Source organism: Coregonus lavaretus (assembly GCF_964263955.1).
Source record: "Coregonus lavaretus genome assembly, chromosome: 22".
Lineage (NCBI taxonomy): Eukaryota > Metazoa > Chordata > Actinopteri > Salmoniformes > Salmonidae > Coregonus > Coregonus lavaretus.
In genome coordinates this window covers 14,426,661-14,447,691 of record NC_140009.1, presented here as the reverse complement: position 1 = coordinate 14,447,691, position 21,031 = coordinate 14,426,661, and the positions used below count along the sequence as shown (strand labels likewise).

The window sequence follows — 21,031 nt, the reverse complement described above, 5'->3', positions numbered from 1 at the left end:
ATTTATGGACAATCCTGAGTGTTCTCTCTCTCTCTCTCTCTCTCCTCTCTCTCTCTCTCTCTCTCTCTCTCTCTCTCCTCTCTCTCTCTCTCTGACCATCTGTGAGGGACATAGACTGACAGACAGACAGACAGATAGACTGATAGACAGTCAGACATGGCCATTCTAACTCAGATCAAAGGTCAAATGTTGATGCCTGTTTTTCCCTAATAAACCCTCTCAAAAAAGACTGAAATGGGAAACGGACGAGAGAGCAGGGAGGGAGCAAGAGAGAGTGAAAAGAGAGAGAGAGGAAGAGAAGAGGTGGGACTTTATCAGAGTGAAGCAGAGTTTGGTTGTGGCTTTATTGAGCCCTTCTATTATAAAGAGACTTCTGACACAAAACCAAAACATGTGGACAAGGCCACTGTCCCAGGGTCCCTTCTGAAAAAGTAGAATTTAAATGAAAGCCCAGGGTGTGGTGTGTCCATGTGCATCCATGCGTGAGAGTGTGTGTGTGTGTGTGTGCATGCTTGCGTGCACGTTACCCCCTGCACTGTGCCTGTTACCCCCTGCACTGTGCCTGTTACCCCCTGCACTGTGACTGTTACCCCCTGCACTGTGACTGTTACCCCCTGCACTGTGCCTGTGAGGGTGTGTGATTCAGATGGATAGATAGACAAGAGATGAACAGATTACAGATGAACAGATTACAGATGAACAGATTACAGATGAACAGATATAAACTCTTAGAATTCAGTTTTAGATTTACTGTTACACCCTGACCCCTCTCAGCTGAATCATTGTGACATAAAGTCGGTATGTAAAACCAAACTGGACACTGATTCAAAATCATGATAATAAAGCGGTCCAATGTAGTAGCCTCAGAATATAATGTAGTTGTTCTCACTGTAACAGGCAGTTCTCCCTCACTGGAGCCCAGCGAGCCGTTGATGGTGCAGTGGAACAGCTGGTCGTTATGGAAACTGATGTCACAGGGATAGGAGCCAATCATCACTGAGTATTCCTCTGGCGCCAGCTCCAAATCGCTCGGTCCTTTCTGTGCCAGACCCAAACAAAAACAGCCGCCTGTCAGTCAGAGCACTGGGGACACTATGGTCTGGGTCGGATAGGCACAGCTGACACGCATGGGCACGCACACACACACACACACACACAATACACACACACACACAATACACACACAATACACACACAATACACACACACACAATACACACACACACATACACACACACACACAATACACACACACACACACCCACACACACACAATACACACACACACTCACACGCACGTGCAGGCCTGTCATTCAGCACTGAGAAGTCCTGTGCCAAACTGTTTCACAACATTTCTCCTCACACACTGGGCGAGAGTTCATCTTAAAGAATCAAACAGTAGACATGGAGAGAACTGACTGAGAGGAGAAGAGAGGGGAGAGGAGAGGAGAGGAGAGGAGAGGAGAGGAGAGGAGAGGAGAGGAGAGAGAGAGAAGAAGAGAAGAGAAGAGAAGAGAAGAGAAGAGAAGAGAAGAGAAGAGAAGAGAAGAGAAGAGAGAAGAGAGGAGAGGAGAGGAGAGGAGAGGAGAGAGGAGAGGAGAGGAGAGGAGAGGAGAGGAGAGGAGAGGAGAGGAGAGGAGAGGAGAGGAGAGGAGAGGAGAGGAGAGGAGAGGAGAGGAGGAGGAGAGGAGAGGAGAGGGAGGGGGGAGAAGAAGAGGAGAGGAGAGGAGGGGAGAAGAGAGGAAAGGAGAGGAGAGGTTGTGTGTTTATCCCAAGTGTGTTTCCTCTCTGTGATTACACCCTCAGGACCCTGTACTGTCCTGTCCCCTCTGCAGGATGCCACCCCCTGGGTCTCTGTCAACAACACTTCCTTACACACACACACACACACACACACACACACACACACACATACATACATACATACATACATACATACATACATACATACATACCACACACATGCACACCTGCATAATGCACAGGAACACAAACGTACACAGGCAGGCACACAAACATACCTTCAAACATGTACACACTCACAGACATACACGGAACAATGAATACCCAAGGCCAAAACAGGATGAAAGCAAACAAAACCCACCCGCATTCCAACAGAGGTCCTTCACATAGGATCTAACCAAACAACAATCTCCATCAAACAAACCCGTTCCACTCCACCCAACATTTTCTCAACCTGGTCCAGCCCACTCACTTACACACACGGTGACATGTGCCAGTGTTCCTCAAACTAGGTCCACCCAAAGTGGAATCCACCTTCCCAAAGAAAACAGGAAGCAACACTGAATACCCCCCTCCCCTCCTTCACCCAAGTAGACAAGGCTGAGGCTGCCATTCCTGGCACGCGCATGCACGCACACACGCACACGCGCGCACACACACACACAAACACACACACACACAGAGGAGAGAACGAGAGCGAGAGGGGCAGAGAGAGAGACAGAGAGAGGAATTCAGACCGACCAATGTTCAAAGCCCCATTTCTGCAAGTCTCTGCAACTTTGGCTGTCTGTCTCTCTCCCTTCCTGCACCAAGGCCTGTATAGAGCAGCAGCACCAGTAGAGTTACAGCTTTTATGACTGTTAGCATTACAACCCTCAACCCTCCCTCATATATGAGGCAGTAGATATGGGGCAGTAGCATAAGTCAGCAAGAAAACAGACAAGATCCCACACAAACATGGCTAACTGGGTTCTTTGCTTAGAGGTGGTGTTCTTGTCCTGTACTTCCATCTCTGAGGAACAGCCAAGTCTTACATAAACACAAGCCAGGATTCAGAGCTACACATTCTTTGATCTGTTTAAAGAGAGTAAGAATACAAAGCCATTGAGACATGTCTTCCTACTATTCTCAGAGTGCATCCAGATTGACAGGACTGGACAGTTCCTGGAGCAAGTCCACTAATCTCCCTGGTCAACGGGCCTTTTACTTCTCACCTGCTCCACCCTCTCCCATTGGTGTGCTGGGCTGTCACTCACATTGATGATGAGTGTGAGTGGTTCTCCAGGGTGGTGTTTGATCAGCTTCTCCTTGTTGGCGGTGAAGAATTGAGGATCCTCCACGTACTCCAACAGGAAGTGACCTCCGTGAGGCTCCTCCTCTTCCTCCTGGTCTGGGCTGTCAAAGGCGGGGCTATCTCCCGTGTAGAGAACTCCATTCAGCAAGAACTCTACCGTGGCCTGCTGGGATTGGCTGGAGGTGGGGGAGGGGCATGTGATCATGGAGGGAGACCGCACCTTACAGGCCTGAGGAAAGACAATGAGGAGAAGAAGAAAAGCTTCATGGTCTAGAAGTGTACATACCGTGCAGGAGTCCATTCTATTAGTTCACTTCAGTTTTTCAGCTTCTTCTAAGATGTTAGCTACTTCAGGAGTTAGTCTATTCAACCAGAGAGGTTCCCTGTTGTGACTCACAGCCTGTCCGATGCCCTGCACCTCCATAGTGACACTCTGCACCAGGTCAAAACCCTGCCCCGTCACTGTGATGGTCCGACCGCCACTGAAACACACAACAACTTATGGTCAGAGCACACACAACTACACACACATAAATGGTCAGAAATAGGGAACACAGACACAAAGACAACCACTCTGGTTAGAGACAGAGCGCACACACAACCACAGTCAGTGTCAGCATACATGCCAATCAGACACACTGTGCTCTCCCTCATGGGTCTGTCTCACACATGAGGTGTCATTTAAAACACACACGCACACACACACACACGCACAGAGACACACACACATGCACACACACAGACACACACACACACACACACACACAGACACACACACACACACACACACACACACACACACACACACACAGGCCTGGAGAAGCCACAGAGCATCAGGAATACATTAACTCAGTATTTCATCTCTGTGGCTGGGTGGGATACCAGAGAGACCCTCCAAGAGAGGTTCTGTGGTGTAATGGAACTACGAGCTGTATAATTAATGCAATAATATTTTCTACATGATTTTATACTCTTATTTGTCAATAGAACACTGTGGTTTATCTATGAAACACTGGATAAATGGAAACTATGGAATGTTAGATTTATCAATAGAACAGTGCAGAACACTGACTGTTCTTTCTCTGTGTGTGTGTGTACCTGAGGTAGCTCTTCCTGGGTTTGATGTAGCTGATGGTGGGGTTCTTCTCATAGATGTACTGGGTGAGGAGCTCAGAGCTCTGACAGGGAATGTCCTCAAACTCCACACACACTGACACCGCCTCAGTGTGTGTGTGCAGGGCCGCAGGCATGGTGCACCCGATGGTGTCTTTGGTTAGCCTGGAACACGCACACACACACACACACACACACACACACACACACACACACACACACACACACACACACACACACACACACACACACACACACACACACACACACACACACACACACACAGAGTCACAAGGACACAATAATACCACACAATCAGCATAATAAAACCACACACCAAGACAGTTTGCATAACAAATACATCCAAGAACAGCAGCTGAAGAAATAACAATACCGTACGATATAACCAAACAACTCAAGTGGACTGTCTCCCTTAGGATAACACTCAGCATCACAAAGCCTACAGATTCAGCACAGCAACATACAAGTCCAAAGGTGATGACAATGTAATAATTCACACAGTAAGACTCACGTGAGGATGGTGCAGTCCTGGGTGCCGTTGACCTTGACTCTGACCTGAGATCCAGTGTCCAGGTGCTCCCCCCTGATGGTCACCCTGGTTCCCCCGGAACGAGAGCCTTTCCTTGGCTCCATGGACAGCAGCTTGGGGACCTGGGGTGGAGGTGGGACATATGTGTTGTTATACTACTGTACACACCTCCGATGCAGGAGTCTGCTGGCTTTGAGTCATTAGCTAGGTTTCCATCCAATTGGCAACAGATTTACATGTGAATATTCAAAAATATGCATAAAGGAAATATGCACATTTTCCCACCAGTGGTGTGTTCCCACCAAATTGTCAGTGCGTGATGACATAGTGCACACAAAATGTACTTTTTTCATGTACCGAATACAAATCTAAAGTTCAATGTATATCCATTGCATTTTCAACTCTACCATTTTGTCACAAAAACTGTTGCGTTAAATAGCAAATGTTCCTACTCTGGTCTTGGCACATGTGCTCTAGCCAACAGCTAGTTTGGGTAGGCTGTGCAGTAGGCTAGTTTACAGTCAAACGGCAGTCAAGCATCGATCATCATGTCACTAGAATAAGACCGTTGATATTTATTGGAAACGAGCATCAAGCTCATCACCGTACACTTTCATCACCCAGTGAAGTTTATCATAACTTATTTCATCTGTAGACTAATAAACTGCATGGTTTCCCAAGTCGTAGTGGGGGGACCACACACCATATTATCGTGTGACTCTGTGACAGGTTAAAGGACATATTCATAGCCTGTTATACACTAAAAAGTATTAGTAAGTTCATGGTATGTAAGGATCTTAAAATATCTAAGGTTAAAAAGATCATGCATCCAGTACTAGTTCATAGAGATTGATAAAATTCATAAATGTGTTAAAATCCGTCAAGTGTAAAAGGGTAAATATTGTAAGAGGAATGTGTAAACGTTATATTGACTACTTTACTTTGTGGTGCCTAATTTAAGGGTAAAAGTGTTAATCTGTGATCTACTAAATGCTCTTAATCTATGAGCCTGAGATCGATTGCTCTGGTCTCCACCCAACTTTCTGGGGAAATCGCGGTCTTTTTTCCTCATTATACTAAAGTTTTCAGTGAGGAAACAACTGCATCACTCTCGTGATTATTTCTCCCCTTTTTCAGGTACGTTATTGATATAAAACGAGTTAATTTGAATGTAATAACTTGCTAACATGTCAAGAGAGTTTAAGGTATGTGTTAGTAACATCTTGAGTAAGTTAGAGTTAAGTTGAAGAGAGTTATTAGGTGCGTGTGTGAGTGAAATCTGCTTGGTTGCAGCGAAGATTAGCTTCGTACTGAGAGTAGCTGCCATTTTATGCTAATTGTGAATGAACATGTGCGCTGTTAATAATATATTTGGGGTTATTTGTATAATGTGTTTCGAATACTTTGTTGACATGGTTGATAAATGTAGTTATGGGTTACTGAGCTAAAGCTACTTTGTGTTTGACAGTTATATTGAAACATTTGTATATGTTTTAGTGAATTACAGTTTATGCTGTTGTGACTTGAATAAGCTTTGTACCCTACAAAACTCTGGTTCCTGTAGATCTGTTGTTCTGTAAAATGTGGTATTTTTGTAAAAGCATTATACTAAAGTTTTCAGTGAGGAAACAACTGCATCACTCTCGTGATTATTTCTCCCCTTTTTCAGGGGCGTAACATTTTGGAGGCTCCGCTGAGATTGCTGCTCAGATGTCCGGCTTCCACATCCTGGTCACTGAATTCCGAGCCAGCTAAATCCCTACATAACAACCCAGGCAGGCTGCAGTGAGGAAAGTGTTGCTGTTCGAGGGGAGCTGGAAGTTGGTGGTTAAGTACGTGTCAACTGAGGCCGTTGAGAGACCATCAGAGACAGTAAGGACCATCTAATTCAGAGTCAACTCCTGCACAGTAAAGGTTCCTCCTGTCCTGTCAACATGACAACCGCCTTGGAAGAACTACAGGAAGAGGTAGTAGGAGAATTGCACACCCTGACTAAAGACAAGTTACTAGACGTATGTGATTTCCTTGACATATCAGGCGAACAGAGAAGAGTTATTCAAGACAAATCCCGCATATCACTGATGACTCACATTATGATGTTCCTTGAAAGAGAGGAAGTTGCAGAGTTAGAAGATGGCGGCATGTCGGAATTATTGCTACTTAAAGACAAAATGACAGAGATGATCAGTGGCATAGATAGCAAGACAGGGCAAACTGACCATGATATTGAAACAGCCAGAACACATCACATAATCGAGGGACTGAGAACTGTAACCCCACAACAAGGGGTGGGAACTGAGCAGAGTACTGCAGACAAAGCCAGTGATTCTCTGCGCCAGCCCCAACCCCCTGCCCATCTTCAGAGGAGCATGCAGCTCTCACCCAGTGCACAGCCCGGCTCATACTGGCGCAAAGAGTTAAAAATTTCTGGGCAGATAGGTGAACAGGGCCAGAAAGATAAACTGACTTTTTCCAGCCTTGATTGAGAATGGACTTAACAGAGGCTATCCTGAGGTAGAAATAGTAGACGCAGTAATCAGGGCTATTTCTCCAGGCTCACAGCTACGCAGCTACTTGGAAGGTAAACCCCAGCTAACTCTTCCCACACTTAGATGCATCCTGCGTTCCCACTTCCAAGAGAAGAGTGCAACAGAGCTTTACAAACAGCTAGCTTCAGAAGCACAGCATAGCAAGGAGACCCCTCAAAGCTTCCTGATGCGCGTCTTAGATTTGAGGCAGAAAGTACTATTTGCGTCCCAGGAGTCAGAATCAGGGCTTAAGTATGACCCTGCTATAGTCCAGCGCATGTGTTTACACACAGTCCTTACAGGTCTCCAGAGTGACAGTATCAGGATAGACATGCAGCCTCTCCTGCTTGATAGCGAAACATCAGATGAGGTTTTGCTAGAGAAGCTTAACATTGCTTGTGCTAATGAGATAGAAAGACGAAACAAAAAGCGTTTTAATGCCCCACAGCCTGCTACAACTGTAAGTGTAGTCCAGTTAGAAGATACGCCATCTGCAAAGTGTCCTGTGAAGGAAGCAAAGGCTAAGATACCCGCAGAACTGTTAACAGAGTTAGCTGAACTTAAGACAGGTGTAGCTTCCCTAAAAGGTCTCAGTGCAGAGATTGCTCAGATTAAGGAGACATTACAGCAGCCTATGTTTCAGTCATCGCCTTATGCCCATGCCCCACTTCCAGTTAGGAGGCCAGATAGGGACCCCCAGCCACCTGTTTCCCAGCAGCACTATTACAGCAACTACAGTCAGCCCCAAGCACCTGACCCTGCGCAGTATCAATATGCACCTAACCTGTATACCAACCGCTCTGCTCAAGCTCCAAGGAGGTGTTTTGTCTGCCAGCAGGCCAGAACAGATGCACGCTGCACACACTGCTTCCGATGTGGGAGTGGAGAACATTTTCAAGCTGGATGTAAAATCCGGGGAGTCAGACCATCAAAAGAGGCCCCTTTAAACGGGGAAGGGTTACCGCTGAGGGACAAGTGTTAACCGTAGCTACCAAAAAGTCCCAGAAATGTGCAAATTGTGCCAGAGAAGATTCATTTGAGAACCTGAAACAATGTTCGTCATGTAAAGAGACACTGTACTGTTCCAAAGGATGTCAAAACCAACATTGGACTAAACATAAGGAAAAATGCACTCACCTAAAAATTGACTCTACCTGTGAAAAGCTTTCCTGTACAGAAGAAAATGCCCACTCTTTACCATCCCTAGCTCAAGGTTGCCACCCCCATAAGGTCACCTCGCTAGTCGGTAGACAGTGCCTTGTTGAGTGTCACCTCAATCGCCACCACCTCCAAGCCCTATGGGACACCGGCTCTCAGGTATCGGTCATTGATGAACGATGGAAAGCGGAATCTCTCCCAAACGCAAGGCTGAGGGATGTTTCAGAAATTCTGGACTCACCTGATGATCTAAGATTGACGGCAGCAAATGGGACTGAAATGCCGTACCTGGGATGGATTGAAACAACTTTTCGGCTAGCCTCTGAAACTGACCAAACGAAGGAACTGATCATCCCAGTGCTGGTAATGAAAGGCTGTCACCTATCTCATCCCATCATAGGTTTCAATGTTATTGAGCACATCCTGACAATGACCGAAAATACTAAATGGTACAGTACAGTAAAAAAAGCTTTCCCAAGCCTCAAAAGAAATAAGGTGAGAGCTTTTATACAGGCTGTTAGTGCAGAACAGACAGATGAATACGCAGTGAAAACCAAGAAAGAGAAGGTTGCTGTACCAAAACACAGTAGCATTCAGATTGAGTGCCGGGTAGCTTCCCAGCCTTTCAAAGATGACATGACAATGCTTTTCCAGCCAGACCTGAACCCGCAGTGGCCAGATGAACTTGAGTTCTTTGACACACTAGTCAGAGTTAAGAAAGGTGTTTTTCCAGTTGTCATGCTTGATGTCTCTAACCCCACTGACCACTACATTGCCCTGCTAGGACGCACCATAATCGGTACAGTACAAACCATTATGACTGTGTTACCTGCCCAAGTCTTTGAAAAAGCTGTCACCCCAGCCACAGTGAATCACACCAGTGTTCAAACCCCATGTACTGCTACTGAACAGTGGGATCCACCAGTAGGTTTAAGTCACCTAACCGAAGAACAGAGAGAGGTTGTTAGGAAAATGCTTAGAGAAGAGTGTCACTCCTTCTCCAGATCAGACAATGACATTGGCTGCATTGAACGATTGAACATGACTATTTCTCTAAAGGACTCTGAACCAGGCAAGCGCACATACATGTCAGTGCCCAGGCCACTGTATCAGGAGATGAAGGGTTACCTTCATGACCTCATAGCCCAGGGTTGGGTTAGGAAGTCAAACTCTTCATATTCTTCACCTGTCGTTTACGTTAGGAAGAAGGACGGGACCCTCCGGTTGTGTATAGATTACAGAGACCTGAACAGAAAGACACATCCCGACCGCCAGCCCATCCCTCGGGTCCAGGACATCATGGACAGTTTAGGTGGTAATTCCTGGTTCTCCCTTTTAGATCAGGGAAAAGCATATCACCAAGGGTTCATCTCTGAAGAAAGCAGATCACTGACAGCATTTGTGACCCCATGGGGACTCTATGAGTGGATACGTATGCCATTCGGCCTCATGAACGCTCCTGCAGCTTTTCAGCGTTGTATGGAGGAATGTTTGGAAGGGCTCCGGGACAACATCTGCATTCCTTATCTGGACGACACGCTAGTTTTCAGTAAAACTTTCGACAGCCATGTGAATGATGTGCAAAAGGTTTTGCAGCGTCTCAGAGAGTATGGCATCAAACTCAAGCCAAGTAAGTGTGATCTCTTTAAACCCCAGGTCCGTTATTTGGGCAGAATAGTGTCTGCAGACGGCAGCAAAGTTGACCCAGCCGATTTTGAAGCAGTAAGAGCATTGAAAGAGATCAGACCACAGACTGTGGGCCAGCTCAGAAAAATGCTTGGTTTACTCACTTACTACAGACAGTACATCAAAGACTTTTCTAGGAGGGCCAGCTGTCTGTATGACCTCCTGAAAGCAGATTCAGAGAAAATACCTGACCACCCACGGAAAGCAAAAACAAAGAAAGTAAGTCATGTGGTGCCCTCAAACAAGCCAATCCTGTGGACTGACCAGCATCAACAGGCACTTGAACAGCTGATTGAGTGTCTGCTTCACCCACCAGTCTTAGGTTTCCCTGACTTCACTCAGCCATTTGTTGTACACACTGATGCGTCACACCAAGGCTTGGGAGCAGTTCTTTATCAAGAGCAAGATGGGAAGCTTAGGGTCATTGCTTATGGCTCTCGAACCTTAACAGCAGCTGAGAAGAACTATCACTACCACTCTGACAAGCTAGAATTTCTAGCTCTAAAATGGGCAATCACTGATAAGTTCCATGATTATTTGTACTATGCTCCGACCTTCACTGTATACAGTGATAACAACCCGCTCAGCTACATTCTGTCTACTGCAAAACTGAACGCAACCACTTCCAGGTGGGTTGCAGAATTGGCTGATTTCCACTTTACAATAAAGTACAGGCCAGGCAGAGAGAACAGTGATGCAGATGCTTTGTCGAGGATGCCACTGGATGTAGAGTCACTGATGAGAGAATGTTCTGAGGAGCTTCCACCAGACACCATTGCCGCCACGATACAAGCAGTAGAGGTACAGAAAGAGCCTTTTGTGCCTTGGTCAATTTCAGCTGCATCTATGTCAGTATCAGCTGAAGGTGAGACAACTACAGCAACAATCAGCTCGATCCCAAAAGAGGGGATAAGAGAGGCACAAGAGTCTGATCCGGTCATCCATCCTGTGCTCGATTTCAAGCTGTCTGGTTCCAAACCGCCAGTTAAAGAGCTTAAGGAATTCAGTCCAAAGACAAAATGCCTATTCAGAGAATGGGACAAATTGACAATCGACAGTGATGGTATTCTTTACAGAATCACTACAGCCCGCAAGCAGTTAGTTCTACCAGAGCAGTACAAAGGTAAAGTGATGGAAGAGTTGCACAATAACATGGGACACCAAGGTACTGACCGCACTGTATCACTAGTACGTGACCGCTTCTTCTGGCCTTATATGCAATCTGACATCGAGCACTATGTGACTAAAACTTGTAGCTGTGTCAAGCAGAAAAAGCCAGGCCATGAAACAAGAGCTCCTCTGACAAACATTGTGACAACACAGCCATTTGAACTGGTATGTATAGATTTCCTCCATCTCGACAGATACAAAGGGGGATATGAGTACATCCTCGTGATTGTTGATCATTTTACACGTTTCACTCAAGCCTACGCCACCACATCAAAGTCAGGAAAAACTGCTGCAAATCTCATCTTCAATGACTTTGCCCTGAAGTTTGGGTTCCCCTCCCGCATCCACCATGACCAAGGGGGAGTATTCGAAAATCAGTTGTTCCATCAGTTAAAGAAACTCAGTGGCATGGCGGGGTCCAGAACAACACCCTACCACCCGATGGGGAACGGTCAAGTGGAACGAATGAACAGAACATTGTTGCAAATGCTAAAGACACTAACTGAGACACAAAAGTCAAACTGGAAGGAGTCTCTAAACAAACTGGTTTATGCCTATAACTGCACCCGTTGCGAAGTGACTGGCTATTCACCATTTTATCTTCTGTTTGGGAGATCACCCAGGCTTCCAGTTGATATGTTCTTTGGATTGTGCACAGAGGCAGGTTCCAGTAACCAGCGAGACTACGTGGAGAACTGGAAACGAGGAATGGAAGAAGCATACGCCATTGCAAATGAAAATGCTCAGAAAGCTGCTGAAAGAAGTAAGAAGTACTATGACACTAAAGTTAGGAGTTCAGTGCTACAGCCTGGCGAGCGAGTTCTGATTAAAAACCTGACACCAAGAGGAGGACCAGGCAAACTCCGTAACTATTGGGAAGATCAAATTCACACAGTAGTGAGACAAATGGGTTCAGACCTGCCGATTTATTTGTTGAGACCAGAAAAGGGTAGGGGACGCTTCCGGGTCCTGCACAGAAACCTGCTCATGTCCTGTGACCACTTACCTTTTGAGAGACAACCAGAAATGACTAAAGATGACAAAAGTAAGAAAAAGAGACATCAGCCTGGATCACAGCCTCTAGATTCTGATGAAGACAGCGGGGATGAATATGACCTTCATCATGAGCCGCTACAGGTCCCCACATCTCCTACAGTACCTGAGAGGTATGCTGAACCAGCGAGAGAGTCGGAAAACAGGCCCCCACCAGTGAAACAGACAGTTGCGGTGCCAGTTCCTGATACGCTACCAGCACAGCCTCTTGTTGAAAATCAGCTGGAGGAGAAAACAACAGTTAAAGAACTGCCTGCTGAGGAGATGAACTTGCCTGCTGAAAATGTGCCTGATGATCGTCCACTAAGTGCCTTTCCTTCATTAACTGCTGCTGCTGAACCTGAGGAACCAGCTTACCAGCTGCCACAAAGAGAGAGACACCCTCCAAGACGTATCACCTATGATCAGCTTGGTATCCCTTCCTGCTACAGTATCCAGCCACAGCCACAGTTGTTCCCTGTCTACCCTGCACCAGGACTGGTTCCATGGCTGCCATCACTACAGCGATATTACCTTCAGCCACCCTACATGCATGGACTTCAGCAAACTTGAGGCCACAGACAGAGTTGACATGTTTGACCATGGACTACTGACTGATTTCACAGACTTTCACGAGACAATTAGCAGACTATGCATATAGATCATTAGAACTGATGGACTGTTGACAATAGTATGAGAAAATACTGCTTATGGACTGTTTATACAGCTGGTCAACAGATATGGACTGTGAATATAACTTCTTGGTTCTATTTGAACTGTGAACTTTGACCTCTGCTCAAGGACTAGCTTACAGAAGAGGATTTTCTACGTCCAGTGCTTATAGACTGTTTAAGAAGACAATGTTGGTAATGTTGGGACAACATTTATTTTGTCGGGGAGAGTGTGACAGGTTAAAGGACATATTCATAGCCTGTTATACACTAAAAAGTATTAGTAAGTTCATGGTATGTAAGGATCTTAAAATATCTAAGGTTAAAAAGATCATGCATCCAGTACTAGTTCATAGAGATTGATAAAATTCATAAATGTGTTAAAATCCGTCAAGTGTAAAAGGGTAAATATTGTAAGAGGAATGTGTAAACGTTATATTGACTACTTTACTTTGTGGTGCCTAATTTAAGGGTAAAAGTGTTAATCTGTGATCTACTAAATGCTCTTAATCTATGAGCCTGAGATCGATTGCTCTGGTCTCCACCCAACTTTCTGGGGAAATCGCGGTCTTTTTTCCTCATTATACTAAAGTTTTCAGTGAGGAAACAACTGTATCACTCTCGTGATTATTTCTCCCCTTTTTCAGGTACGTTATTGATATAAAACGAGTTAATTTGAATGTAATAACTTGCTAACATGTCAAGAGAGTTTAAGGTATGTGTTAGTAACATCTTGAGTAAGTTAGAGTTAAGTTGAAGAGAGTTATTAGGTGCGTGTGTGAGTGAAATCTGCTTGGTTGCAGCGAAGATTAGCTTCGTACTGAGAGTAGCTGCCATTTTATGCTAATTGTGAATGAACATGTGCGCTGTTAATAATATATTTGGGGTTATTTGTATAATGTGTTTCGAATACTTTGTTGACATGGTTGATAAATGTAGTTATGGGTTACTGAGCTAAAGCTACTTTGTGTTTGACAGTTATATTGAAACATTTGTATATGTTTTAGTGAATTACAGTTTATGCTGTTGTGACTTGAATAAGCTTTGTACCCTACAAAACTCTGGTTCCTGTAGATCTGTTGTTCTGTAAAATGTGGTATTTTTGTAAAAGCATTATACTAAAGTTTTCAGTGAGGAAACAACTGCATCACTCTCGTGATTATTTCTCCCCTTTTTCAGGGGCGTAACAACTCCAAGTTTACTTCGAAATGATGGTTATTATATCAATATTTGCGCATTTCTCGCATAATTAACTTTACAGACACAAAAAGATCCCTCCAAACAAACGATCTGTCGGCATTTATAAAATTGTACCTGAAACGTCCTGTTTCCATCATAGTTGTCGTATGACTTTACTCGCATAACAACTGTGGATGGAAACGTGGTTAATGTGGCACTATAATTGGATAATTAAAATCATCAATGAGTTCTATATAGTCCATACTCTTGGTTGCCTGGGCTCTAGTTAAATAAGTTGCTGACTGTAACATATTTCAAGTTTGATATTTCAAACTTGAGGACACTGAAACCCTGGGAAACTCCAATAGAGTATTGAGTATTGTTTTGTATTGAGGCCTTATGGTCTTGGGTTCATCTCATCCACATATGACAGGTCCCTGGGGCTAGGATATATTTCACTATACAGCCATATAGCAATACAGCAACACACAAACACACACACACATAAAAACACACACACACACAGGAGTGGAGGCTGCTGAGGGGAGGACGGCTCATAATAAAGGCTGGAACGGAGCACATGGAATGGCATCAAACACATGGAAACCATGTGTTGAATGTATTTGATACCATTCCACTTATTCCACTCCAGCCACTACCATGAGCCCATCCTCCCCAATTAAGGTGCCACCAACCTTCTGTGACACACACACACACGCACACACAAACCTCAAATACTCAAGTATACCTGCACATTGTACATTTACCCTGTATATAGCTTCCTCTCTTATTTCGTATTTCTCGTGTTTTTTTTTCTTATTAGTTCTACTATTTTAATATTGAATACAGCAGTGTTGGGCAGGGCTTGCAAGCTAAGCATTTCACTGTACTGGAGCATGTGACAATATAAAACTTGAAACACACACACACACACATACACACACACAGAGGACAGGTCCCTTGGGCTAATACGAATATCCCTATACAGCTATACAGTATCAGCATTCCGGAGACTTCCGAAGCCTCTCTCCCCCCTGTGAACCCTGCCTCCAGGGAAGACCTCTCATTCTCACTGACAGGATTCCCTTCCTGTGTGTGTGTGAACAAGCAGAGATTTCTATTGTCTATGTGAGTGTATGAGATAGGGTGTGTGTGTGTGTGTGTGTGTGTGTGTGTGTGTGTGTGTGTGTGTGTGTGTGTGTGTGTGTGTGTGTGTGTGTGTGTGTGTGTGTGTGTGTGTGTGTGTGTGCGCGTATGTGTGTGCGCGTGTTCGTGTAAGGTGGAGGCAGATGTTTCCGGCCCGAGGTGCAAAGGAAGGAGGTGCAGAGGAGGCACCCATCCTGTCTCCGTTTGGATCCGAACCGTTATCCCTTTTCCTCAGAATCCCCTTTCTCACACCCTGGAGCATCATCCCAGAAAGTGGTAGGGGACCGCAAGGGGTTCCCACAACCCTAAAAAACATTTGTTGTTTTGCGTGTTCAACACCCTCTCGTCTCCAAGTCTGTTGTTTATCACTGAGATCATGACTCACAGGCAGAAGTCTTTCTTAATAGTGGCTGAAATTACCCAACGTTCCAGTTGAATTAAAAATCAACTCTTTGTCCATTAACAAAAAGAAACAGAGGATTTAGATGTGTATTTCCACAGGCTGTGTAGTCCTAATCCAATGGGAGACTGTGTGGGTTGAGGTCAATCAGCAGAAGAAGCAGCCAGGCTCCTCGGCTTGTAATGAATTCAAAGAGGGGGACATTTCAACAAGCGCCATGTTTGTTTTTGCATGGTAATAGTGCTTAGTTGCAGTTCTGATGAATGTTTGTAGATTCCCACACATTTGAATTCCTGAATATCATAAGAGAAATCTGCTAACATTCAACTGACACATTGGGAACACTTTCCCAGTATGAACAAGGACCAGGGAGTGGGGAGAGACGGAGGGACAGACGAGGGAGAATAAAGAACGGAGAGATTGTGGATTTAACTAGAACGAGACAGATAAAGACTATGAGCAAAGAAATACTGAAAATAAATAAGTAGAAGGAGGGAGAAAATGGGAGAAGGTCAGGGAGAAGGAGAAAAAAAGCAGGAAGGAAGATAGAGAGAAGAAGGAAGAGAGAGAGAGAGAGAGAGAGAGAGGGGGAAGAGAGAGAGAGAGAGAGAGAGAGAGAGAGAGAGAGAGAGAGAGAGAGAGAGAGGGAGAGAGGGAAGTGAGAGAGAGAGAGAGAGAGAGAGAGAGAGAGAGAGAGGGAAGAGAGAGAGAGAGAGAGATAGAGAGAGAGAGGGGAGAGAGAGAGAGAGAGAGAGAGAGAGAGAGAGAGAGAGAGAGAGAGAGAGAGAGAGAGAGAGAGAGAGGGAGAGAGAGAGAGAGAGAGAGAGAGGGAAGAGAGAGAGAGAGAGGGAAGAGAGAGAGAGAGAGAGAGAGAGAGAGAGAGGGAGAGAGGGAAGAGAGAGAGAGAGAGAGAGAGAGAGAGAGAGAGAGAGAGAGGGGGAAGAGAAAGAGAGAGAGAGAGAGAAAGAGAGAAAGAGAGAAAAATTGAGAAAAATAGAGAAAAAGAGAGAGAGGATTGACAACGGGAACACACTCACCAAGTATGAGAAGACCTCTTTGGACACCCCCATTGCATTCTGGTTCACGATAACTCTGACAACATCATTTGTGAGATCAAAGGTCTTCCCAGTAACACACACCAGCCTGTAGATAGAACACAACATTGTGATCACAGTGGACACTCTCAATCGGAACTATCATTAACAATCATCACAAATTCCACTGGGACATCACAGCCTGTTGGCAATTGCCTTTAAGGATGTTTCTGTGGCAACTGTGTGGATTACATATTTTTTTATTTGTCATGAGTTTCAGGGGCATCATGAAACCCAAAATTCTGAGGCGACACAAAGTATGTGAGGATGGCCCGTAAGTTCGAGAATTTTGCAAACACCTGAAACACATTTTTCCTGCAAGCTAGAGCCATAATCATTATTTACATTTTTGTCATTTAGCAGACGCTCTTATCCAGAGCAACTTACAGTTAGTGAGCGCATACATTCTTTTTTATACTGGCCCCCTGTGGGAATCGAACCCACAACCCTGGCGTTGCAAACGCCATGCTCTACTGAGCTACATCCCTGCCGGCCATTCCCTCCCCTACCCTGGACGACGCTGGGCCAATTGTGCGCCGCCCCATGGGTCTCCCAGTCGCGGCCGGCTACGACAGAGCTTAGACCACTGCGCCAGTCGGGTTATGCTTATGCTTATGCAGATTATGCTTAATTCTACGTAATTTTTTAAAACTTTTTTCAGCATATCTAAACATACCTTTTGAGCTGTCTGTATCCTCCTGTGGTATTTAAAAAAAAAGAAAATACATATGCTTCTCTGCATCTCTAACATCTGGGTAAAAGATTGAAAGGAATATGAGTCTTATTCAGTACATTTAGTAATTACTTACTAATTTCTAAGCAGGACAAATCTGAGGGGGCACGTGCCCCTGTGCCACTGTGCCCCTTATGGGCATGACGCCTCTGATGAATTTCACAACTTTATAACAAAGCTAAACAGACAATAAAATAGAGATCCTTAGAGGTTTTGTAAAAATGACTATGCTCAGTACTGTACAGTGTTTCCTAAACCCAGTGGAGTAATAATGTCTATGCTCAGTACTGTACAGTGCTGACTAAACCCAGTGGAGTAATAATGTCTATGCTCAGTACTGTACAGTGTTGACTAAACCCAGTGGAGTAATAATGTCTATGCTCAGTACAGTACAGTGCTGACTAAACCCAGTGGAGTAATAATGTCTATGCTCAGTACTGTACAGTGTTGACTAAACCCAGTGGAGTAATAATGTCTATGCTCAGTACTGTACAGTGTTGACTAAACCCAGTGGAGTAATAATGTCTATGCTCAGTACTGTACAGTGCTGACTAAACCCAGTGGAGTAATAATGTCTATGCTCAGTACTGTACAGTGCTGACTAAACCCAGTGGAGTAATAATGTCTATGCTCAGTACTGTACAGTGCTGACTAAACCCAGTGGAGTAATAATGTCTATGCTCAGTACTGTACAGTGCTGACTAAACCCAGTGGAGTAATAATGTCTATGCTCAGTACTGTACAGTGCTGACTAAACCCAGTGGAGGGGGACTTCAAAGCCCCGTTCCAGACGCAGTTAACCACAGAGGGGATTAACGAGCTGACTGGATTGGTTTGTTTTATCACCTCATAGCTGTAATTAAGCCTCATGTCATCATACAGTATTGGGACCAGAGGGAAGCTGTAGGATTAATCATACAGTGATAGCGCAACAGAGAACATTTTGGAAGGCCTGTATGTGCTGTGTCGCTATGTGCTTTGGCCCTGCCAGTCAGAGGAGTTGGCTAAAGCATACAGGACAGATCTGGGACCAGGCTATGATCTAATGACTCCCCACAGAAATAAACTAAGGGGGAACCATGACCCCCCCACCCCAACCCTGCATGGCTCAAAGCCCATCCTCCCACCCTCCTCTTGTTGGGCACGTGCAGGCAGTTTATTTAGTCAGTTGGCAGGTTCTATAGTGGTCCTAGCTACCTGGCAACTGAAACAGGGGTCTAGTCACTGACTAACAGGAGGCTTGATCCTCTGATGACGGTCTAAACCTTTTATACATGTGAGGCAGGTACCCCAGAGACAGGGCAGAACCAGAAACGGGGCTGGGTCCAAGGCTGGGTATGGCTGGGTATGGCTGGGTATGGCTGGGTTGGGTTGAGTATGGCTGGGTATGGCTGGGAGTGGCTGGGTTGGGCTGGAGGACTGGTTCTGATGCGGATCCCTGAGCTCATAAAGCTGGATCAAGTAGATAAATATGAAATCTAGCTAATGAAGTCCATCCATTAGCTAGAAAGATGTGTCGGCATCGAATAATTGTCTCTGGCCCCCTCCCAGTTAGGGCGAGTGATGAGCTCTATAGCAGAGTCTCACAACTCAATCACTGGTTGAAAAATGTTTTCTGCCCCTCCCAAAAGATAGAATTTGTAGATAATTGGCCCTCTTTCTGGGACTCACCCACAAACAGGACCAAGCCTGGCCTGCTGAGGAGTGACGGACTCCATCCTCGCTGGAGGGGTGCTCTCATCTTATCTACCAACATAGACAGGGCACTAACTCCTCTGGCTCCACAATGAGATAGGGTGCAGGCCAGGCAGCAGGCTGCCAGCTTAGTGGAGTCTGCCACTAGCGCAGTCAGTGTAGTCAGCTCAGCTATCCCCATTGAGACCGTGTCTGTGCCTCGATCTAGGTTGAGCAAAACTAAACATGGCGGTGTTCGCCTTAGCAATCTCACTGGAATAAAGACCCCCTCCATTCCTGTCATTATTGAAAGAGATTGGGATATCTCACATCTCAAAATAGTGCTACTTAATGTTAGATCCCTCACTTCCAAGGCAGTTATGGTCAATGAACTAATCACTGATCATAATCTTGATGTGATTGGCCTGACTGAAACATGGCTCAAGCCTGATGAATGAGGCCTCTCCTCCTGGTTACACTAATAACCATATCCCCTGCGCATTCCGCAAAGGCGGAGGTGTTGCTAACATTTACGATAGCAAATGTCAATTTACCCCCAAAAAATTAAATTGACTGCGTTTCTGTCTTTTGAGCTTCTAGTCATGAAATCTACGCAGCCTACTCAATCACTTTTTATAGCTACTGTTTACAGGCCTCTGGGCCGTGTACAGAGTTCCTCACTGAGTTCCCTGAATTCCTATCGGATCTTGTAGTCATGACAGATAATATTCACATTTTTGGTGACACTAATATTCACATGGAAAAGTCCACAGACCCACTCCAAAAGGCTTTCGGAGCCATCATCGACTCAGTGGGTTTTGTCCAACATGTCACCGGATCTACTCATTGCCACAGTCATACCCTGGATCTAGTTTTGTCCCTTGGAATAAATATTGTGGATCTAAATATTTTTCCTTATAACCCTGGACTATCGGACCACCATCTTATTACGTTTGCAATCGCAACAAATAATCTGCTCAGACCCCAATCAAGGACCATCAAAAGCTGTGCTATAAATTCTCAGACAACGCAAAGATTCCTACAGGCCCTTCCAGACTCCCTCCACCTACTCAAGGACGTCGGAGTACATAAATCAGTTAACGACCTAAATGAGGATCTAAATGAAACCTTGCGTAATACCCTAGATGGAGTCGCATCCCTAAAAACAAAAAACATTTGTCACAAGAAACTAGCTCCCTGGTATACAGAAAACACCTGAGCCCTGAAGCAAGCTTCCAGAAAATTGGAACGGAAATGGCGCTCCACCAAACTGGAAGTCTTCCTACTAGCTTGGAAAGAAAGTACAGTGCAATATCGAAGAGCCCTCACTGCTGCTCGATCATCCTATTTTTCCAACCGAATTGAGGAGAATAAGAACAATCCAACATGTATATTTCATACTGTCGCAAAGCTAACTAAAAACCAGCATTCCCCAAGAGAGGATGCCTTTCACTTCAGCAGTGATGAATTCATGAACTTCTTCGACGAAAAGATCATGATCATTAGAAAGCAAATTACGGACTCCTCGTTGAATCTGCGTATTTCTCCAAAGCTCAGCTGAGTATGCACAAAACTGCCAGGACATAGGATCAATGGAGACACTCACGTTTTTTAATCCTATATCTCTTGACACATTCATGAAAATAGTCATGGCCTCTAAACCTTCAAGCTGCATACTGGAACCTATTCCAACTAAACTACTGAAATATCTACTTCCTGTGCTTGGCCCTCCTATGTTGAACATAATAAATGGCTCCCTATCCACTGGATGTGTACCAAACTCACTAAAAGTGGCAGTAATAAAGCCTCTCTTGAAAAAGCCAAACCTTCAGCCTAAAAACTATCGGCCTATATCGAATC

General features: G+C 45.0%; 1 protein-coding gene across 1 annotated transcript in view; it reads right to left on the bottom strand.

The window, feature by feature from the left end:
* LOC311149528 (plexin-D1-like) overlaps nt 1-21,031 on the bottom strand; it is a gene marked incomplete at its 5' end in the record, with an annotated part of 99,225 nt that overhangs the window by 30,842 nt on the left and 47,352 nt on the right. Inside the window, 6 exons of the mRNA XM_084186709.1 lie at nt 890-1,039; nt 3,000-3,266; nt 3,435-3,519; nt 4,136-4,315; nt 4,683-4,822; nt 16,708-16,813. Of these exons, the coding sequence (XP_084042835.1) occupies nt 890-1,039; nt 3,000-3,266; nt 3,435-3,519; nt 4,136-4,315; nt 4,683-4,822; nt 16,708-16,813 (928 nt within the window). The remainder of the gene's footprint in view (nt 1-889; nt 1,040-2,999; nt 3,267-3,434; nt 3,520-4,135; nt 4,316-4,682; nt 4,823-16,707; nt 16,814-21,031) is intronic.